Source organism: Mustela putorius, unplaced genomic scaffold (genome assembly GCF_011764305.1).
Source record: "Mustela putorius furo isolate JIRA1106 unplaced genomic scaffold, ASM1176430v1.1 tig00000487_pilon_pilon_pilon, whole genome shotgun sequence".
Taxonomy (NCBI): domain Eukaryota; kingdom Metazoa; phylum Chordata; class Mammalia; order Carnivora; family Mustelidae; genus Mustela; species Mustela putorius.
In genome coordinates, this window is record NW_025421399.1 from 4,722,271 (window position 1) to 4,745,391 (window position 23,121).

General features: G+C 47.7%; 1 protein-coding gene across 2 annotated transcripts in view; it reads left to right on the plus strand.

Annotated features, from left to right (window-relative positions):
* Nucleotides 1–23,121, plus strand: part of ITGB3 (integrin subunit beta 3) — a 49,881-nt gene that overhangs the window by 6,489 nt on the left and 20,271 nt on the right. The window contains exons 2-8 of one of the 2 annotated variants that reach the window (XM_045080862.1): nucleotides 8,519–8,604; nucleotides 16,316–16,511; nucleotides 17,388–17,640; nucleotides 18,943–19,105; nucleotides 19,749–19,910; nucleotides 21,747–21,842; nucleotides 22,335–22,424. In XM_045080862.1, the coding sequence (XP_044936797.1) occupies nucleotides 8,519–8,604; nucleotides 16,316–16,511; nucleotides 17,388–17,640; nucleotides 18,943–19,105; nucleotides 19,749–19,910; nucleotides 21,747–21,842; nucleotides 22,335–22,424 (1,046 nt within the window). Of the gene's footprint in view, nucleotides 1–8,518; nucleotides 8,605–16,315; nucleotides 16,512–17,387; nucleotides 17,641–18,942; nucleotides 19,106–19,748; nucleotides 19,911–21,746; nucleotides 21,843–22,334; nucleotides 22,425–23,121 lie in introns of those variants that run through there. The other variant, XM_045080863.1, reaches the window with a different exon arrangement.

The window sequence follows — 23,121 nt, forward strand, 5'->3', positions numbered from 1 at the left end:
CAACCCATGAGGCAAGGATTATGTGCATTTTTGGGACCATGGGGGAAGGAAGGAGCAGTGTGGGGTTTCCTGTGCTTGGCTGATGTGGCTGCATTAGGCCTGTTAAATATAGGGAGCAGTTATGAGTCCTTGAATAGAGAATGAAAGAGTCACTGGACCTCAGGGCTCCAGGGAGATGACAGGACCTGCCCGAGGTTCCGCAGCCAGTGGAAGGGCAGAAGAGGTTTTGGATTTGAGATCTCCTGCCTGTGGGTCTGCATGTCTTGTCCACCATGTCCACTGTTAACACAAGAATCATGTTCATGGATTTACCACCACCGCTACCCCTCGGTGTTGCTCAGGGCCTGGGTGTCCATTGTATACACAACCACATGGAAGACAGGACTCTGTCCAAGGCGGGCCTTCTGTGGTGTTCTGCACATGGCTACGGAATTAACCCAGTTGGAGGTGATCACCAGGCAGATTCTGGCTTCATTTACAAGGGCGGAAGAGTCAGGAAAAGGGTATGGCCAGTGATCAAAACATCTGAACTTTGTCCAAGGGGATCCACTTATTGGGGGCCAAGTCCATCCTGTCTTTCTGCCATGCCCCACATGCCATCCCCCACATGCCATCCATCAGTGAAGTCCTAGAACATAGCTAGAGCCTGACCACACTATTAACCCCACTACGTTCCCACCCCAAATCCAGATTATTGTAATAGCTTCCTAATTGGTCTCTTTTCACCTTGTTCCCCTTATGTCTGCTCTCCTCTGAGTGGCCAGGATGATCTTTGCTCACCTCTGCTCAGACTCCCTTTGTGGCTTTCTATCGCGTGGAGAATGAAAGCCACGCTCCCTACCTTGGTTAAAGCTTCCTAGCGTTCTGGTACCCAACCAGAACTACTCCAATCACCACTCTGCCTCTTTCCTTCTCCCTCTGTCTTCCTGCTATTTCTTTAACGGGCTGAGGTCCGTCTAGCACTTGTCATGGATTCTTTCTGGAATGCTTGTCCCCCAGGTCTTCCCATGACACACTCCTTCATATCATTTTGAAAGGTCAACTCAAAGAAGCCTTTTTTTCTTAAAATTTTTTTAAATTTTACAAGTCTAATTCTTTTTTTTTGTTTGTTCATTAATTTGTTTTGTTTTTTAGATTCCACATAGAAATGCAATCATATGGTATTTGTCTTTCTTGGTCTGCTATATTTCACTTCGCGTAATCCACTCTACGTCCATCCACATTGTCACAAAAATTGGCAAGATCCCATCCTTGTTTATGGGTGTGCAATATTCCTGTGTGTGTGTGTGTGTGTGTGTGTGTGTGTGTATGAGTGTGTGTGTGACATCTTTATCCACTTGTCTATTGATGGACACTTAGATTGCTTTCATATCTTGGCTGTTTTAAGTAATGCTGCAATAAACATAGGGGTGCATATATCTTTTGGAATTAGTGTTTTTGCTTTCTTTGGGTAAATACCCAGTAGTGGAATTTTTGGATCATACGGCATCTTTATTTTTTATTTTTTGAAGAACCTCCTTACTGTTTTCCACAGTGGCTGTACCAGTTTACACTCCCAACAACAGTGCACGAGGGTTCCCTTTTCTCCACAACCTCGCCAACGCTTTTTATTCCTCATCTTTTTGATTTTAGCCAATCTGACAGATGTGAGATGATCCTTCACTGTGGTTTTGACTTGCATGTCCCTGATGAGGAGTGATGTTGAGCATCTTTTCATGTGTCCAACGGCCATCTGTATGTCTTGTTTGGAAAAATGTCTATTCAGGTCCAGAGAGGCCTTTCTTGACTGCCTTCTCTAGAAGGGACTCCTTCTTCTTAGCGATGCTATTCTTTTGCTCTATTTTCTTTTTCTTTCTTTCTTAAAGATTTTATTTATTTATTTGACAGACAGATCACAAGTAGGAAGAGAGACAGGCGGTTGCGGGGGCGGTGGGGGGGGGAGCAGTCTCCCTGCTGAGCAGAGAACCTGATGTGGGGCTCGATCCCAGGACCCTGAGATCATGACTTGAGCCAAAGGCAGAGTTTAACCCACTGAACCACCCAAGTGCCCACTATTTTCTTTTTAAAAAGCATTTGCCACTGTTTGAAATTGTACTTTGTGGAGTATGTTTTATTTTCATTTTTGCACTAAAATTTAAGCTCCACAACAGTAGGGGGCTTGTTTCATTTCAGCGTCATACCTCCAGTGCCTAGGAGAGTGACAGGAACAGTTAGGTGCTCAATGAATATTTGTTGAGTAAATGAATGAATGAATGAATGCCAACATCACTGTTATATGTTAATAGAAAAGTATAAGGCCAAAGGACCCACTTTCTCATTATCTGTAGATGGATTAACTGTAGCAGTTTTCAATCCAGGATGACTTTTTTTTCAATCATGCAAAGTATTTCAGGGCAACATTCCTCCAAATCATGTCATATATGCCATGGGAATGTGTACCCATTTTGGATTAGCTTCTTAGGGCTGCTAGAACTGTGTGGCTTAAAGCAATGAAATTCGTTCCCTCTGGAGGCTAGAAATCTGGTCAGAGTGTCAGCAGGGCCATGCTTTCTCTGAGACTCTGGAGAGAATCCTTTCTTGCCGCTTCCTGACTCTTAGTGGCAGCTAATACTCTGGCATTCCTTGACTTCCAGTAGGGTTACTCTGATCTCTGCCTTTGTCATCACATGACATTTTCTCTGTGTGTCTGTCGTCACATGGTATTTTCCCCTTCCAAGGGCATCAGTCATATTGGGTTAGGGCCTCTCCTACTGACCTTATCTTGATTACATCTATAAAGACCTTTTGTTTCCGAATAAGGTCATAGTCATCAGTACGGGGAGTTAGGACTTCAGCATATCTTTTTTGGGGCACAGAATTCAACCCATAACACATTTTAATATTGGTAGAAGCAAATCATACACCAATGTCTTCTGGTGTTACATACCATATCTAACCATGTTGTGCTTAAAGCAATTAAAAAAAAAATCTCTGAAATTAGGGTGCGTCCTACATCCGTTGTCTGAGGTATGGTGAAATGTGGTCATTTGGATTGCCTGCCATTTTGAGTAATGCTTACTGGAGATTTATGCTCAGAGGTGTGTTACCTTGAACTCCACTTCTCCCGTGTCCTTCCCCTTCCTTAGATTACTGAGCTGCTGCTACATATAATGAAGGAACAAAAATAAAATAATTTTTCATAGCAGCCTGCCCTGCAGGAACCACTTGTAAATCCATACGGCAGTGAGCATGAGATGTTTTGTTCCTGGATGACTCACTCAGACAGGTGACTGCAATGGAAGATCAGGCACGGCCTGAGTCACCCGGTGTCCCTGTGGACCTAATTGGGAAGTGACCAGTGAAAGGTCAGCAGGAGGGCTGGTGACCCAGGCCAGAACGGCTCTCTGACAAAGAGGAAGGTAGTCCGTAGTATAAGCAGTGTGCCTCAACCTCCCCTCCCACTAAACATCTCTTCACTTGACTTAACGTGCTGCTGAAATTCCATGGACTCACTCGGGTGGCCTGTTCCTGCTTTCTGACATCCTGTCTCATTGGACAGCCCGTCCTAAAAATAGCTCTCATTGACGCATTATGACTTCCACTTGTTCCAACTCCCTTCCTTGTTCCCCCTTTTTTTCCCCTCCATTTGTCCCATCCTTTGTCTTTCTTCTGGTTCTGTGAATTGGCCTGATGGGCCAAACCACAGCCTTTCCTTCTGCTGTCCAGGCAAACTTGCTGGCGGTCCCGTCTAGCTTTTCTAATGGGCCTCCTCTTCCCGGCCCACCCTCCTAGGTTGGATTTTGGAACTCGGATCTTCCTGACTCCATTTAAAAGGTAGATCTGGGGAGGTGCCTGGGTGGCTCAGTGGGTTAAAGCCTCTGCCTTGGGCTCAGGTCATGATCCCAGGGTCCTGGGTCCCAGCTGCGCATCGGCTCTGTGCTCAGCAGGGAGCCTGCTTCCCCCTCTCTCTCTAACTGCCTCTCTGCCTACTTGTGATTTCTGCCTGTCAAATAAATAAATAAAATCTTAAAAAAAAAAAAAAAGGTAGATCTGACAGCTGATCATTTCACCGTCATCTGGGGCTTTCCGGCTCTGGCTCCCACAGCGGCCCTGTTCAGCGCATGCTCAGCCGTGTGTATCATGACCAGCACAATGGGGTGGCTTCAGAGAAAAATGGAGAAGAAAGGAAAACATTCACCTGCCTCCAACAGCAAGCGGGGGACTCAGGATAAAAAGAGGGAGGGCAAACAGAGTAGCAACGAGAGCTTCTGGAGAAGCATTAGCCACCCGAAGTGAGCCCTTCCTGTGTGCCCGACCTTTGTGCCTGGAGTTTTGTTTTGTTTTTTTTTTTTTAAAGATTTATTTATTTATTTATTGGACAAAGAGATCACAAGTAGACAGAGAGGCAGGCAGAGAGAGAGAGAGAGAGAGAGAGAAGCAGACTCCCTGCTGAGCAGAGAGCCTGATGTGGGACTCGATCCCAGGACCCTGAGATCATGACCTGAGCCGAAGGCAGCGGCTTAACCCACTGAGCCACCCAGGCACCCCTGTGCCTGGAGTTTTGACAGGGATCTGCTCATTGGATCCCTCCAGCCACCCTGTAAGGACCAGCGCCAATCCACCTGATTTCCTGGCTCTGGCTAGCCTGTCAGAGAAAATGGGTGGTGGGGGTTGCTAATTGTTTTCAGGGACAAAAGTTCTGATGAGGGGACACCTGGGTGGCTCAGTTGGTTAAGCAGCTGTCTTCGGCTCAGGTCATGATCTCTACATGCTGGGATCGAGTCCCACATCGGGCTCCTTGCTCGGCGGGGAGCCTGCTTCTCCCTCTGCCTCTGCTGCCACTCGGCCTGCCTGTGCTAGCACTCTCTCTCTGGCAAATAAATAAATAAAATATTTAAAAAAAAAAAAGTTCTGATGAGGATCGTCCCTTCTCCAGCATGGCTGAGTCTGGGCCCCTGAGGCCAAGCAGGAACACAACCCTATGAATGACTGGAAACAGAGGCCCAAACTCCTTCCACATGTTCAGCAGGGAGGGGTGGCCTCAGAGCCGCAGCTCATTGAATCGGCATCGCCCAGGCGTGGAGACTTCTGATGAGTCAGTCCTTTTTAGCCACTGTAATCCAGGGAACCTGCCCTTGGAGGCAGGTCTTGGTAGGGGGTATCTTGGTTGGAGCGGGAGCGATGGCTGGTTCTCACGAAATCAACCTGTGATTCACTAAGAGAGGAGGTGAAGGGAACTGGCTGGCCTGACTCCCCAGACATGACTTCCTAAAGAACATATCCCAGCAGCCTGTCTCATCCTCTGGGATCAGGGGCTGCCCATTCACTGAGGGGGGGCCAGCTGTTATTTATTTCCCATCTGGCAAGCCTTTCTATTGTGGCTACAAGTCAAGAACTCATAGGCAAATAGATGCTAATTTGAGAATGAATGGATGGAAAAATGGAGAGGCTGGGAACAAAGTTTGCAGAGATAATTCGATGTGTCCATACCTCCCATGGTCCTCTCTTCTAACTCTGCCTGACCTCTCCTTCTGCTTCTTCAACATCCCCAACCCCACTTGCCCGCCACTGCCCCAGTGAAAATGGATGGCATTTCTGTCCAGAATTACCCCCCTGGATGCCGATTCCCATGAAAACTTTAAGGAGGAAGGTAGAGACCTAAAATAGTTCAGGCTCTGCTCCTCTCAGAGCTCTTTCAGTAAGGCAGTAAGGGGGTGCTGTGCTCACATCTGGCTGGGAAAAGAGCCACTGGGAGCTGAGACATGGCCAGGCTGCCCTTGCAGGGGGGACCTCCTGGGTGCGTTGTGGGCTCTGAACCCTGAGGGCTTCTGAAGCCAGCATCTCTAGGAAGACTGGCTGCCTTTCTTCCATGTTAGATAGACAGTGCCTGGCTGAGGGCTGCCCCAGCTCAGAGGTGGCCTTGGAACCTTAGAGCCTGGCAGAAAACTGCTGCCATAATTCTCACCTCACAGTCCTCACACCCACTGGGTGAGGGTGTAGTCACGTCAGAGACCGGGGATCGGGAATTACTTATGGGCTGGTAGCAGCACCCCACTGGCAGAACTGTGGAGTCGGGAAGGGCCTTCGAAATGAGACAGACTCAAGCTCGGAGGAAGCCTAGGGCTTCCAGGATTCCACATATGATTCTGGTGTTTTTAGGAGAACAGTGAAAGTTTAAATTGTCAGAGGAACTGTTTCAACCCATTTATTTGCATGTTTTATATTGGAATTCCATGGATAATATGGAGACATGAGCTTGGTTGCTTAAAAAAACAAAACAAAACTGATCTAGTCCAATGCCTTTTCATTTGCTCCAATGTATATTCATGGAGCATCTACTTTGAGCAAGGACTTGCGGCTGGCCCAGGCTGGGCAGGGTAGGGCAGGCTTCAAGGGGCTTAAAATCTATTGGGTGGCAGTGTTGTTAAGACAGATAGATGAATGATTATAATATGTTAGGAAGAGTCAAGCAAAGAAACAGGCTGAGGGGAGTGAAATGACTTGCCTAAGGCCACATTGGTAAGGGTGACTCAGTGAGGACCACGGTCTATTGATTGGCTGCCTACGCTTTCTGTTAGATCCCTCTGCCCTCTAATGAGGCCCTGAGATGGACAGCATTAAAATCTAATGTTTATAGAGTTGAAAGTATGATTACCATACAAATGTAACATGAATTTGTGTCAAAGTATTTATTCAACTTAATTAATGAGGGAAGCAGTAAGATGTTAAGATTAGTTTCATATAGAAAATTCAGGGAAGGAAGGGGCCCCTGGCTGGCTCAGTCAGTAGAGAGTGTGACTCTTGATCTTGGGGTTGGGAGCTCAAGCCCCATACTGGGTGGAGAGATTACTTAAAAAAAAAATCTTTAGAAAATTCAGGGAAGGGAAATTTATAGTTGTTCAGTCAAAGGAATGTTGAAATCAATTATCTGACAGTTTTGAAATTGGTTAATGTTCTACAAAGCAATGAACCCTAACCTTCAGAAGGTTACCTTTGCTATCAAATTATTTGCATTGTGGTTGGACAAGAATCATATACACTGTTCTCATCAAGAATCATTTCCATTGTTACTGGTTTTCTACAAGTTAACCTCTACCCTTATAGAGTTATAAAATACGCTAATCAGTAGAAGTCAAACAAAGATGTACACACCTAGAAAATCAGGTGCTTCAAGAGTATGGTGGGTCTACTTGTCAATATCCTGCATTATATTGAAAGGACACCGGTATTTCCTTTGCCTATTTCCAAATTTTTGATACTTTTTCTTGACAATAGTGTGTGTGTGTGTGTGTGTGTGTACACACACATTTTCTGGGTGTGTTTTGTCTAGATGTTGGAAGGGAGTTCAGTCACGCTATAGTAAAACGGACTGAGACATTCAACTTGATGAGAAGTTTTGGGGGCACTGGAAAAACACCCCATTGATTAGGCTGATTTGTTGGTCCTACCAGCTGGGGGACAAAGGGACCACTTTAGAAAATTGGATGAATGGCCTGGATCATGAAGGGGAATGTTTCTTCCTCAGTCTGTTCCTTATATTGAAAAAGACCTTTCTGGGGTCATGGCAGAAAGTGGAGGTTTACCTGCCTGAACCCAGGAAGCCTGAGAGCTTCTGTCCAAGCAAGTGCCCAGGGTTTGCTTCTTGGGTAAGCTTCTCTTAGGGTTATTTTGGTGTCCCCTTTGTCTCTACTCCTGTCCCCCAGCCTTTTCTCTGTCCTTCGAAGACTGTTCACATCTGAATGGCATTTAGTAGTGTACCAAGGGCACAAGTCCTGTGAGGTCAATATTAGCCTTTCACAAAGGTTAATCGAGTTGCTCGAGGTCATGACGCAGCTAGTAAAAAGAGGACTCAGAATTCAAATACTGGCTTTTTTTTTTTTTTTTTTTTTTAAATATGGGCTTTTCAACTCCAATCCATGTTCTTCCAGTTTATCTCACTCAGCCTTTTATGACATTTCTGGAGTTCTCCCTGGACCATTCTACACCTTGACCCAAAGATAAATGTATTGGGAATCTTGAGCAGGTTTCAGAAGATTTGCCCTGTCCTTGCTGGCCATTGGAACATTCCTCGCCCCTACCCGCCACCATATTTAGGCTGTGTGTTTGTGTTAGTACATCAGGGCTTTGGATCCCGATGTAGGGGCTGTGAAGCGATCACTAGAATAGTTGGAAAGAGGGCACTTTGCTTGTCCTGGGCTTCAGATTTTCTTAGGCATGACGTAGGTGTCAAACCAGTAATTAATTAAAGCCATTCCATCAGTTATGACCTGACACATGGGGTCCAGGGCTCAGTCCTGCTCCAGCACTTGTTGTCACGGGGACCTCATCAGTGAGGGTGGTGATGAGTTTCTTCTGACCTTTCTCATTCTTTCTTCCTTACCATACAGCCTATGGTTGGTGAATGTCTGTGGTATGGTTAGACCTGCTGTATGCATCTGAGAGCTATAAATCTGGGTGTTTGGGGAAGTTGGGAAGGATGGGGCAGGCCAGTTACCCTGTCAGGCCAAGCTGGGTGCTAATGTCTTTGTCTCTGTTGCAGTGTCCAACATCTGTACCACACGAGGCGTCCGCTCCTGCCAGGAGTGCCTGGCTGTGAGTCCTGTGTGTGCCTGGTGCTCAGATGAGGTAAGGAGAAGACATCTGATTAGATTTCTCCCCCAGGCTCAGTTGCTTTTGTGCAGAAATGGACCCAGAGGGGCATTTCTTGTCTCTTGTCCCTTCTGAGCAAAGATAGGGTGAAGCCTTCCCATTGATGGATTTCAAAGGGAGCTGTTACGGGGTTGTTGCTGGGAATGCTGTCCAGATTCTTCTGTGTGGCCCCCTAACATGAGCCAATTTGGTTAGGTTCTTGGTCTCACTGTAGCCATTGTCTCTCTGTACCACACTTCACTTACTTTTTGTTGGGGTGGAGCACCCCAGGGAAGCAAGGCTTAAGGTATCAAAAAGAGAGTTAGCAGAGGGTTCTTGGTATAGAAGGGATGCTGGCTTACAAACATCCCTGAACTGTTTTTTTTTCTTTTAAGATTTTATTTATTTATTTGACAGAGATCACAAGCAGGCAGAGAGGCAGGCAGAGAGAGAGGAGAAGGCAGGCTCCCCGCCAAGCAGAGAGCCCGATGTGGGGCTCGATCCCAGGACCTGGGATCATGACCTGAACCGAAGGCAGAGGCTTTAACCCACTGAGCTACCCAGGCGCCCCCATCCCTGAACTTTTAAAAGGCAAATAAAAGAGAAATCTTGCATTTGGCGGGTGGGGTGCGGGGGTGCGATGTTCAGTCAGAGGATCTCTTGCCTTCTCTTCTGTGAAGTTTGGGTCCCCACAACTTTACCTCTTCCTCTTTCTTTCTTTTATTCTCCTCCTTCCTTCCCTCTCTTAGGTGTTAGAGAAGGTGCTGGACCAATTTGGTGAGGGTAGAAGGGTGACCGGAAGGGGTTAGATGTGTCTAGGCAGAAAGTTTGTTGTGTCTGGGGCCCTGGGGAATGAGTGTGTCTGAGGGAATGGCTGTTTGTGGCTGAGTTGGGAATTTGGAGCTGTGGTGAGGGCCCCTGGGGGCGGGGGCAGTGAGTGTGGCTGGAGAGATTCCAGTGATTACAGAGTCTGAGGCTGAGTCATTGGCCGGGCCCCCAGCAGGTGATTACCTGAACTCCTGTCCCAGGCTGCTTCTGGGCTACCTGAGGTGTCCTCTGGGCCACAACAGCAAGATTCTGTCCTCTGCAGTTTTAGGACTGCTCCAATCCAGCCTCCTCATTCTCTTTGCTTCTCTTCCCAATCTGCTGAGTTTCCTAAAAAGGCAACCACCCTGGCAGGCTGGTGGGGGTGTTGGTCGGGGGGGGGGGTAGGGAGTGGGAGCTGGGAGGCTGTGTTTATCCCTAGGCAGGAGGACTGCCAGAACTGTGGAGGCCAGCCCAACACACTACGTTGCCTCTATACGGTTCAGCACGGGAACTCCTTCCAGAGGCAGCTGCCCAACATCTGGGTCACACTGACTTCATTTAGCAAATGAAACATTCCCTGGGGCTAGGAGTGAGGGGTGGGGAGGGGGTGGGTGAATCTTTCCCCTCCACCCCCAAATGTTCTCCACCCCTCTGGGCTGAGCTGGCGGCTCAAGTGTGAAGCGGCCTCCTCCCTTCTCAGTTGCCATCTCCTCCTTCCCTTGGTTGCCATCATAATATTGTTAAGCTGCTTTTGTAAGGAAGTTGGAATTCTGCAACTGCATCCTCGAAGGAGGGAGAACGTCTTGGATGGGATGGCCTGAAGCTGGCTGGAGCAGATGGGTAACCAGGAAGGAAGCCCTAATGTCACTCCAAGGATGCTGTCCGTTCCTTTTCTCTCCTTTTCAACCCAGAGAGAGAGAAAAGTCAGGCGAGTGTGGCTGAGAGGAGTTTGGGGAAAAAGAAAACATACTCTTGGAGTGTCTGTCACCCCTTTAGATCAGCACAGGGACCAGCTCTGGAGCTGAGGTATGTGGAGGCCCAACCAGACAAAGCCCATTGTTCATGTGACCAGATTTGGGAAAGACAAGTGTAGAATATTTATGGATGACCAAGGCAAATTTTGTCCCCTGGGGCAGACCAGGGGAGGACAGGAAGAGAAGGTGCAGGGTAGCCTCAGAGCACAAGGTAGGACCTGCCTGGGAATGGTGGGGAGGGGGTCGGGTGAATCAGGGAGGAAATGAGTACACCATGGACCAAAGAAAACTGATGACTAGAAGTAGAAGGTCCAATATGTCTGGGAGTATGGAGTATAAACAGGAAAGTGGGGGAAGCCAAGGGTTTAGTGAAGGACTACAACTATCTCTGGGAAAGGAGGAGGAGGGAAGGAGAGATCGTGGAGGAGCCTAGTGGGGGCAAAGCGTGTCAGCCAGCCTCCTCTGGGGAGGAGTGGGAAGTGGGAATCCCGGGCTGTAACCTGAACATGACCGCTTTGTGTGTGTGTGTGTTTTCCTGAGGGCTTCCCCTGCACAGGCCAAGTTTAACTGCTGAAAGTGTCTTGGCCGTTGACTTAAAAAACCAGAAGTGAACCGGCTGGGCCATTTTGAATGTGACTTGTTGAATAACTGACCCTAGAGGGCCCTCTACTTTTGCCTTCCCTACGGTGGCGTGGCGGTGCAGGCAGGGTTGGCAGTGCCTGGAAAAACAACTGGTTGGGCTCAGCTTTCCCTTGGTCCTAGAGGACAGCAGCTCTGGGTGTGTATAGCAAGGGCTTGGCCCGGTAAGAGGAAAACATAGCCAAAGTGGATGAGTGCAGTTTTGGGCTCATCTGCATAGGGTGTGTTCTTGGGGGAGGGGGATTGCATACTGATATGGGTGGGGGTGGTGTGCTGCCTCTGGGCTGTGAAAATAGCAAAGAGGCCAAGATCACACAGAGATTCAACTCATGGTCTCACTGCCCCCATGTTGGAATCTAGAACCCTCCCAACTTGCCTGGTTCTAAGAATCACCTGGGGTGCTGGTTAAATAGAAAGTTTCCCAGATTGGATCCCAGACCTTCTGCGTTGGAATGGGTTGTTATGATAGTAAATTTGGCAAACACCGCTGATCAAAAGGGCTAATCATGGGGTCATGGTGGAAGTGAGGTTAAGGCAGCCAGATGAAACACATGACACCCAGTTAAACTTGAATTAAACAAGTAATTTTTGATATAAGTATGTCCCAAATGTTTACTAAATTCAGTGACTCTAAGATGAAGGGAAATGCTGGGAATTCTTACATAGTCCTGAGAACACATCAGAAGGCGGGCCAGCTCACACTCAGCCTGACAGCCAACGATAAGTGAAGAATGGGTTTGGTTCTAGCCAAAGTAGAAGACTCCAACATGAGTGACTTATTTCTTCTCTGTGATTTCTATCCTCATTGGCTGTCCCATCCAGAAAAAAATGTTAATTGATTTTGGTTGGAGGCATTTGATAGCTCTCTGGGTAGAAAAACCAAGTAGCGGGCCCTATTCTGCCTTGTCCTCTGAGAAAAGAGAAGTGGAATAATAGTAGTAATTCTCATGGTCATAGTAGAAAAGAGGCATCTTTTATATGCATTTATTTGTTTATATCCTATCAAAAGGATTTGAGTGTATTTGACTTGTATCGAGATTTTTATAGTTTGAAAGCATTTCATGTTCACAGTCTTCTTTGACCTCCCGACCGAACCTGTGAAATAGGTAGGGTAATGGGTTTTTCATGCTTTACTTTCCCAGTATCCAAAATGGGCTGAATGGAGAATGGGACTAAGAGCATGCATCATTCTCCCAGGAGAGGCAGAGGATTCAGCTCACACCATGCGTGGGCTGGAACCTCCTCTGTACTCAGGAGCCTCCCTGGGTCTTGGTTCTTTCTGCCCTTTCTTGTGTCACATCCGGTTTTACTGGGAACTGGGACTTTAACATTCCTCCTCCCTCCTTCCCGTTGTTTCTCTGAGTAACCTAGAGACAGTCCTCTACCTTCCCAGTCTGGGCTGTTAAAGAAGGGAATGTTGCCTAAGTGTGCTGAGGTCACTGCCTTGGTATCCTTCTGGGACAGAAGGCTCTCAGGGAGAGCGTGACTGCAGAGCAGGCCTGTTATGTTCCTGACCTCTGATGTCAGTGGCCATAGAGGAGGAAGGGAAACAATTTTGTTTGTTAGTGTTTATATTTCTGAGAAATTCATAACAAACCATAAGGACTGTCAGCAGGGCTTAGCACTTCAAACCTTCTTGTAATAAGTACTGTCATGTTGGAAAGCAGGGAGTCAGGAAACCGCCTCTAGAACATTTTCTCCCTTGGATGAGGCAGCTTAAAGATACACAATGGCCTTGCTGCTCTCACTCAGCTTCCTGGCCTCCCCTTCTTTCTCCCCTTCAGCCTCTGTCTTAGTCCTGGAAAGGATCGGCTCCTCTGTGTTTCTTGGTCTATCCAATCATTGCCTTTTTTGGCAGGTTTTCTCCCTGGGGCTTTGTGGGCAGCTGGAATTAGAGATAAGGTAGGGAGTGCTGTGAGCAGGGCACTGCTTCCTGAGGCAGAAGGGTTGGGAGAGCCATGCAGGTCAGCAAGAGGACCTCTGGTGCAGAAACTCTGAGGGCCCACAAGTTCTCCCCCTGCCTTTCTGTCTTTGGCCAGGGCTGGGAGCAGAGAGGGCATTTTCATCTCTCTTGGAGACGCGGAAATCGATGATATCCCCACTAGACTCTTTTGAGCTGAGAAGATTAACCCTTAGGCACTGTTTCCCACGGCTGATGCTGTTTATCCACATCCCACTGATGAAGCTGAGTGGGAAAGAAGGAAACTGCTGGCTTCCAGAAACTTCTTTCCCCAGGGCAAGGAGAGTCCTCATACTGTTTGTCTCAGTCTATTCGGGCTGCTATAACAAAAATACCATAAACTGGGTGTTTTAAGGACAAATGTTCATTTTCCACAGTTCTAGAGGCTGAGCAGTCCAGGATCAAGGAAGCAGCAAATTTTGTATCATAGTAGCTGTCTTTTTGCTATGACGTGGCAGAAGGGACTGAGGAGCTCTCTGGGATTCTGGGATCTCTTTTCTTTCTTTCTTTCTTCTTTTAGATTTTATTTATTTATTTGACAGAGAGACACATCACAAGTAGGCAGAGAGGCAGGCAGAGAAAGGGTGAAAGCAGGCTCTCTGCTGAGCAGAGAGCCTGATGCAGGGCTCGATCCCAGGACCTGAGATCATGACCCAAGCTGAAGGCAGAGGCTTAATCCACTGAGCCACCCAGGCCCCCCCCGGGATCTCTTTTCTAAGGGCACCAATCCCATCATGAGGGCTCCACCTCAAGACCTAATCACCTCCCAATGTCCTATCTCCTACTCTCTGGGGGGTTGGGGTTTAACAGTCTATAGCACTGTTGGTCTTCCTGTTCCCATCCACCTGGGGAAGACTTTCAGCCCATTAGACAAGGGCTGAGCGCGAGAGGGAGAGCGACTTTGAGTATCAGGAGGGTTTTAAGGCTAAGAGTCCTGAGTTTATGAGCATAGGTGGTTCCTTGTGACCAAATCCCACCCCTGGAAATATGGCTACCAGGCACCTGCAGGGGCTAAGGCGGCAGAACATGACCTGTCCTTCCCACACCTTCCACAGCCCTATCTTGCCTTCTCTTCCCTATCTGGGCATTCTCAGGTGTGGTCTTTCTGGGACCATCGCTTGCATACTTCTGCTTCTCTGCCTCGATTCTCACTCTACGCAGCATGTAATACAAGCTATCATTTTGCAAAGATCATTTCAGTCCCACAATCCAGTTAGCCCCTCCCTTCTGCCATTCTTAGCGCTGGAACTTTGGGCAAGTTACTTAACTTCTCCAAGCCTTAGATTTCTTTCTTGTAAGATGGGCTTGCTCATTTGTGAAGCCTCCAAGCCTCAAGTTCTTCTGCTTGTAAAATAGGAATAATCGTAGTTCCAGTGTGAGAAAACCATTAGTGGGAGGTTGCCGGATCCCCCCTAAAGCGCTTTCCACAGAGGCTGACATGCAGTGAGTTCTCAGTAAATGTTAACACCAGTTTGGGGGCATCTGCTTGGCTCAGCTCATGATCCTGGGGTCCTGGGATCAAATCCTTCATCGGGCTCCTTGCTCAGCAGGGAGCTGCTTCTCCCTCTGCCTGCTGCTCCCCCTGCTTGTGCTGTCTCTCAGTCATATTCTCATTCTTTGATAAATAATATCTTTAAAAAAAAAACCCACCAGTTTTCCTGGGATATGGGTATGGGTTTTTTGACTGACTTCTGTAAACGGTTGTGAAAGAGAGTGAGTAGGGATGGAGGTGACGATTGAGAGCCTGAAGGCCCAAATATTGTGAAACAGGCCCAGGGAAGAGTTTTCCAGCTTTCTGGCCAGTCCCCCAACCTGGCAAGGAAGGAGCTTTCACGGACTAGCGGCCACACAGAGCTGACTCAAGGTGCTGGACATCAGAATGGGGAGGGGCTGAAAACGTCATGTCACCTAACCCCCTTACCCAACAGGTGAGAGAGCCTTCATAGGACTGAAGTAACAAGTCTGAAGGCACAAGGCTAGCTAGTGGTAGACCCAGGGTGGAGCCTGTTTCCGGATTTCTTCCAGTGCAGTGTCGCCCCCTTCCACTCCCCCGACTCAGTACTCAGGTGTGGACACACACAGAGCTCCAGAGAGCCGTGGAATATACACCAGTGTGTCCAGAAGTGTGCTCCACTTGCCCTGTGTCTACAGCGAGAGAGGAAGCTTAAAGCGGAGTGATGGGCTAGGCTCTGGTCAGTGTGTGGCATCATGGGATTTGCCTAAGCTTGTGGGGTTTATTCATAACTAACTTATCCAGAAGCTATTTCTAGAGTGTCTCCTAACAACAGCTTTTATTTATTGAGCACTTATCCTGCAACAGGCACTATACTATGGGCTTTATGTGTGTTGTCTTGGGGTGCCTGGGTGGCACTACCCGCTGAGTGGCCGACTCTTGATTTTGGCTCAGGTCATGATCTCAGGGTCCTGGGATGGAGCCCTGAGCTGCCCTCGGCGGGGAATCTGCGGGAGGCTCTTTCCCTCTGCCCCTCCCCCTATGCACTCTCTCTCAAATAATAAATTGATTGATCTTTATATGCATTGTCTTATTTAGTCCTTTGAGTGGGGGCTTTTACTGTCTTCCCGTTAGAACTGAGGAAGTGAGGCATGGAGAGCTTCGGTGACGTGCCCTGGAAACCGGCTAGCAAGAGGCAGTGCTGAGATGTAGTCTCTGCCAGTCTTCTCCTGTGCTCTTAGCCCCATCGCTGCTGTCACTGTTGTTGTTTTCCCCTCCCACCTTTGTGGTATCTCCTGGGGTGGGGGCTGGGAAAAGAGAAGGGACAGCCCCTACCCTTGGGGAATCTCACACCCCAGCCAGTGTCTTAACACAGTGGCTTCCAATATTTGACCCTGACCTAGGGCAAGAAATGCATTTATATCATTGTGTATTATACCCAACTGCCAATATAGAAACATTGATGAAATAATATTTACTTTTACTACTTATATGTGTTGATACTTTCTATTCTATTCAATTGCATTTTATTGAATAAATCAGTGGCTGAGATCCTCTACACTGATTTTGGGGACCCACATGTGGGTTGCCTTTCAGTTTGAAAACTGCTGGTCTAATAGGTAGCTTGCAATACTGGCCCTCTTCCTAGCTACCAATCCACAAACAGGTATTCATCCAACCTTTCTGGTGCCTCAATTTCTCCGTTCTGTACAATGGGCTATCTTAGGATGGATCACCCGGGTTCATTTTTGCCGGTTTAGCTCTAGAAGGCTGGGTAAGCTCTAGGCTATTGGGAGTTGGCCAAGCCTGCAGGAAGGAGGAAGAGAGACACATAGCTTGGACGACAGGGCTTCACGTTGGGCTCCTGTCTTACAGGCCCTGCCTCTGGGCACTCCCCGCTGTAACCTGAAGGAGAATCTGCTGAAAGATAACTGTGCCCAGGAGTCCATCGAGTTCCCCATCAGTGAGGTCCGCATCCTGGAGGCCAGGCCACTCAGTGACAAGGGCTCTGGAGACAGCTCCCAGATTACTCAAGTCAGCCCTCAGAGGATTTCTCTCCGGCTACGGCCAGGTAGGGAAGGGGCTCTTTTCACGGAGAGACCTTGGGTAGATGGGCACAAGGTGGAGGCCTGAACTTTGGGGACGTAGCTTGCAATGGAAATGGTATGGGAAGAGAAGGATGGGTGTTGGGTGTGGTGTGGGCCAGAGAATGTAGAAAAATGGAAGATGTTGGAACCCCAAATCAGAAGATCTGAGTTTGAATTTTAACTATCCCATAGATTAGCCATTTGACCTTGGTCAAGCTACTTAATCCTTCTAACATAGTAGGAACTCAATAAAATGTTTATTTCTTCTTTCCCCCAATGACTGTTTTTTCCTAATTGATAGCTTTATGTTGAGGACTGAATGAGATAGAAGATGAGAAAGTAATATGATGTTGTAAACCCCCTTTCCGGGTGGGATTGGGGCAGAGGCACCAGGGCAGAGAATATAGGGACAGGAGACTGTCAGGGGAGGAAGGATTAGGCTATGAGACAAGCATTTTAAAGCATTGATTTAGACTTTTCTATTGTTTCAAGAAGATTTAACCTAGTCCCTTCTTTCTGCAAGGCCTCTGTTGGGAGCTCTGGGATTCAGAGAAGGCCGGGCAGAGTTCCTGCCTTTAACAGCATCTGAAGTGTAATCACTATACCCGGAGGGTTAGACAGATGGGCATTTAGAAAGGGTAGAGAATTGTAGAACAGAAAAATAAAGGAGAGAGAGATTAAAAAAATCAGAGGATCAAGTGATTGGAAGAGGAGCAGAATTACAAAGGGTGAGAAGAAGGGTCAAGGGCTTTCAAGTTTGATTTGATCAAGAAGCTACTTAATCTCAGCTATATCCAAACCCACTTATGAAGTCTTAGAGGGGGAAAAAGGAGAAAAACTAACATCCCCTTGGCTTCCAGATGATTCAAAGAATTTCTCCATCCAAGTCCGGCAAGTGGAGGATTACCCTGTGGACATCTACTACTTGATGGACCTGTCTTTCTCCATGAAGGATGATCTGTCAAGCATCCAGAACCTAGGCACCAAGCTGGCCTCCCAGATGCACAAGCTCACCAGTAACTTGCGGATTGGCTTCGGGGCTTTCGTGGACAAACCCGTGTCACCATACATGTTCATCTCTCCACCAGAGGCTCTCAAAAACCCCTGCTATGAGTAAGTTCCTCCTGTAGAAGCTGGGCCAGCATCGCTCTGCTTTGTCCCAGGCTGGTCCAAGTCCTGCTTCCTGTTTCTAGTTCTAGGATCACTTTGTTGCTGCCATCTGGCCAAATCATATCTCCTTCCTACCTTGGGCTTCCTGTCCGGCAAGTGAGCTGGCCTGTGGGTCTGTAGTGCTGTGTCAATAGAATCCAAGACTGTTTGGAGTGTTAAAAACTACCAAAACCTCTGTGACCCTTGGCACCCCCAGGATTACCAGATGGGCATTTAGAAAGGGTATAGAATTTCCAGAAAGAGAACTAGTCACCTTCTTGTCTTGGTCACAAAGAAGTAGGAGATAAGAGAGAATGGGAGGGAAGTGAGATAAAAAGTAGAAATTTATGGAAAAGTAAATAGAGGAATTATGAGTTCAGAAGGATTGAGTCCCTTGTCCTCCTCATTATCAAGAGTGTGAGTCTTACAGAATTAAAATGAGAGGAATTATGTCCTGGCGGGGGAGGGGGGAATAAAAAAGAGTAGAAATGTTATTTATTGACCCTTCTAATAGATTAAAAAATTGTTAAGTGTGCCTCTGTTGACACTTTGGCTTATGAGTGAATGAATGGCTTATTATTTAATTGGTGGGGACTATAAAAATCCACAGAGTATAATAACTTAAAATGATGGCTATTGAGCCTGACAATATACAAATTTACTTTTTAGTTTATCCTTTTAACCCATCTGGGTTGTAAATTTCCCCAGTAAAGCTGTCAGCCATCAATTACACAAGCCACTGCGCTGGGGACAGAAAGGCTCCTGTCTGGCACAGATCTATCAATTTGTTGATGGTTCACGAACATTAAGTTCTTGATGAACTTACCGTTGTGTTAAGATTATTTTAGAGAAGTGTTAAGCCCAAGGTGACAGCAACAACTAGAGCCTCACTCTGGTATAAGGGCTTTACATAAATTAGCTCCTTTAAGCCTCACACAGCTCTTAGGAGATAGGATTAATCATGTCATCATTTTTATAGAGAAGCTTGTCTACAGTCCCATGACTAGGCACTGGGACTTGAACCCAGATAGTCTGGTTCCACAACTCACTGTCTTACCTTCTAGGCTAGCTGGAGGGAAAGCCAATGTGATGGCTCAGGTGATAGGAGGGGCTTGGGGTCTGAACTGTCTGGTTAATTGCGGTTGTATAGGATTGGCCTGGGCAGTGTGCTTGCCATGCATGTTTGCCTCCCCCTCTGTCCCTCTCACTCCCCATGTGACCTTTTCCATCAGGATATCTGCTTAAATTATCCTCCTTCCTCCCCAGCGTGAAGGCCACCTGTTTGCCTATGTTTGGCTACAAACATGTGTTGACGCTGACTGACCAGGTCACCCGCTTCAATGAGGAGGTGAAGAAGCAGAATGTGTCACGGAACCGAGATGCCCCAGAGGGTGGCTTTGATGCCATCATGCAGGCTACAGTCTGTGACGTGAGTTTGGAGGGCACAGAGCACCTGGTGTGGTTGACACAGATTAAAATGGCGGAAGGAAGTGGTTCAACTGTGGGGATATGGATGTGAAAGAAGAGGAACCAAGCTGAGTTTTGTACAGCATGAGCAAGAAGTTTCTCCTGATAGGCAACCTTTGTTTGTATCAACCCCCGGCCAGAGCTGACATGTTTTTGAACCTCAGTGATGCCGGATGTTTTCTGGGGAGAGCATCATCCTGCCTTCTCTAGGAGTGTATCAGAGTCAAGGCTGGGTAGACTTAACCTGAGCAAAGTGGGCAGATGTTCACATGGGAGTTTGTTAGCCGCTCCCAGCTCTGCCCGTGCAGGTGGGTTTCTAGACAGGCCATGTGATTATCATTGGAAAAGTTATATTTGGAGTTGAAGTAGGTATCTTTCAGCTGCTTGAATCAGCTGAGTCTCTTGAACTAATCAGCTGAGTCTCCTTTCCTAAGAGAACAGAAATCCTCAAACTGGAAAAGCTCCATCTTGTGTTCCAGGGGGACTTGTGTTCTAGATGACTTACTCAGCCCTTCAAGAGTGGAAGTCCTTGGGTGTTTGCCATCTACCAATGACATGGCTAAAGTTGCTTTCTCTCTTTTGCTTTTTTTTTTTTTTTTTAACAGGAGAAGATTGGCTGGAGGAATGATGCATCCCACTTGCTGGTGTTTACCACTGATGCCAAGACCCATATAGCATTGGATGGAAGGCTGGCAGGCATTGTCCAGCCCAACGATGGGGAGTGTCACATTGGCAGTGACAACCACTACTCTGCCTCCACTACCATGGTGAGATTCTTGGTACCACCTGTGGTCCCAATTCACTGTGGTCAGGTCTGCCCTAACCCAGGCAGAGCCTTTGTGTGACTATGAAAATGGCAGCCCTTCCCCGGGGCAGGGCGTGGGCCTTGTTTCAGGCTATCCTCCCACTGCCTCCCACAGCAACTGGACATCCTCATCCAGGGGACAGATGGCACAGCCATTGTAAGTGGTCCTGGCTGGGGTCACTGCTGACACTACCTCCACTGCCTCCAGCACCACCAGCAGCATCATGGCATCCAGAATGGACCCGAAGGCAGGCCTTCCTATCTTCTGTGTACAGATCATCCTTTTCTTGGAATACTATGCTCACTTGGGGTTGTTAGCAGAAGACTGAGGAAAAAGAGACGCAGATCATCAAAAGAATGGAGATCTTTTCCCGTGGGGAAAGGTTGAGGGGGACCGAGTCACTTAGCTTGGAACAAAGAAGTTTAGCTGATACCTGAGAAGGCTTCTGAAAGGTTATTTTCTATGGCCTTAGAGGGTCAAATAAGAGGGAGGGAGTTTAATTGCCCTAAACCGTCAAGAAATGTAAGACCTTCAGAGTACTGATACCCTGTGTATCTGGGGGTAGGTGTGAATTCTTCATCTCTTAAAGACAATATAGCAGCTCTTTGTCTAGGTGGCTTCATGATACACCTGTTTAAAGGGAGGGGTCTGAGCTGGATGATCCTGCAAGGCCTAGGGAATCCCAGAGACATGTTCATGATTCACCAGCATCCCGTTGTGACTTGAGTTCCTTGGTGTCAGCCATGTCCAAGTCGGGCACTGCCAGGCATTGGATGAGTCAGTACTAAGCATTGACACCTACTCTAGGCATGGCAGCTTCCCAGGGGCTGAAGGAGATAAAGGGACAATGGAAGGTCCCCCACTTTGTGGTTTAGTTGAGGAGATGTGCTACCAAGAATACAAGACGCGTGATTAGTGCTAAAGGAGTAGCACCATCTATAAGGGCTTTAGAGATTCAGAGGAGGAAAGCTCATCGTGACCTGGGATGGCCAAGGAAGGCCTCCCAGAGAAGGCGGGACCTGAGCTGGGTCCTAAGGAAGGAGAAGAACTACCAAAAAGAAGACCACTCCATGGGGAACAAAGAGTGGGCTGCCTCAGGGGTAAGTGCTAGAGGGACAGACGTGAATGCTGATTGGCAAGGAAGGCTGAGACCACCATGAGGAAGCACACACACCAGGCCGAGGCACTTGAAGTGGCTACAGAACGAGGAAACTTCACAATGAAGCCTGACACATGTACGATGGAGAGCAAGGGGTAGGAAGACTCCAAGTTCCGCTTTGCTGCTCCCTCCTCACTTCCTGCCCCTCACCCACCCCTCTCCTCTGGTCCCCAGCATCACCTTGCGATGCCATGCTTTGGATCTTGGCTTTGTTTTGTAGTTGTATGTACCTGTCGTCCTCACCAGACCAGGAGCTCCCTGGCGGCAGAGACTATAATATATCTGTCATTCAATAAACGTTTGTTAAATGAGTTGATGGAAAACAAAATGAGGCCTGACAATACCTGGCTCATGGAACCTGCTTCTTGGTGTGAACACACTGAAGTCTAGCGGCAAGAAAGAGATGCTTGGTTTTGACACCACCAGCCTCTGCCTCTTCATCTGTCCCTGGGGTTCACAGCTGGGTTTGTGTTGCTCCTTTCTCCCTTGGCTCACAATGATCTTGGGGTGGAAATGTTTAAGCACCACCACTGTGTGGGCCACGGCCCAAATCAGCCAAGGTCTAAAGTGTAGGATCCAGGGATGTATGTGAATAGAGGTGAATTCTTAACCGACCTCCATGTCCTCCCTTCTTCCAGGATTATCCCTCTCTGGGGCTGATGACCGAGAAGCTATCCCAGAAAAACATCAATTTGATCTTTGCAGTAACTGCCAATGTAGTCAATCTCTACCAGGTGACTATGCCCCCAGGGCTGCCCAGAGCGTGGCTTGTGATGATGGGTAGAGCTGTGTTGGGGACCCAGCATGCCCTACCATGAGCCCTTGTCCCCAGCCTGGAAAGACCCTCCTCCAGCTTATTCCCAGGAGCTAGTGATTCCTTCTTATTGCTTCTCTCCCCCAACTTTGAACCTAGCAGAACAGGTGTGCTGGTGTTTGCAGAACCAGAGGGGAGTCATTTAGTGGGTGTGAGGGGTATGAGAAGTTCCTTGTTTTTATTTTCTTATTTATTAAAATTAATTAATTAATTAATTAATTAATGAAATTTTATATATTTTATTTTATTTTATTCAGGGCTGAAAAACTGCTAGATTTAATACAGGCAGTAACAAGTAAAATAACCCTTTGTTCCCTCAATCTTCATTTCAAGACCCTCAGTCTGATTTGGGGAGGCCTTTGGAAACCACCCTCTTCATTCAGTCAGCCTTGCACATCCTTTGTCTTCCTAGAACTACAGCGAGCTCATCCCAGGGACCACAGTGGGGATTCTGTCTACCGACTCCAGCAATGTCCTTCAGCTCATTGTTGATGCTTATGGCGTAAGTGTCTTGCGTATGGAATAGGCCTGCTAGGAGTCTACCTCGCTTGGCATGACCCAGGAGGGTTCAGATTTGGGAGTCCTGGATGCTAGCCCACCATGCAGCCTTCCTGGCCTTCCTCTTATCTATCTTTCTTTTTCTTTCTTTCTTTTTTTAAAAAAAAAAAAAAGATTTTATTTATTTATTTGACAGAGAGAGAATCACAAGTAGGCAGAGAGGCAGGCAGAGAGAGGAAGGGAAGCAGGCTTCTCTGCTGAGCAGAGAACCCGACACGGGGCTCGATCCCAGGACCCTGGGATCATGACCTGAGCCAAAGGCAGAGGCTTTAACCCATTGAGCCACCCAGGCGCCCCATTGGTCTTATTTTTCTAGAGGCTCACGGCTGGCCGGCCCTGGGAGGAATGCGGCCTCCTGAGAGAGAAATGGCTCTGAAAGAAATGCCAAGAAGTGTTAGGGGTGACGCGTGAAGAGCTTAGAGGAAGTGGATGGGAAGGAGAGGGTGAGGCGGGTGGTGAGGCAGGAGCAGAGTCCTGAAATCGGAGGAAGGACGGGGTGAGGGACGAGGCTCCAACAGCAAGGAGGAGAGGAAGCTGAGCCCTGGGGAAGGTGAGGTTGGTTTAAAAATTTGGTAAAAATGGCCACTCTCCAAGGGGACCAGTACTGGCTCTCCCTTTTAGCACATCCTTGAGGCTTGCAG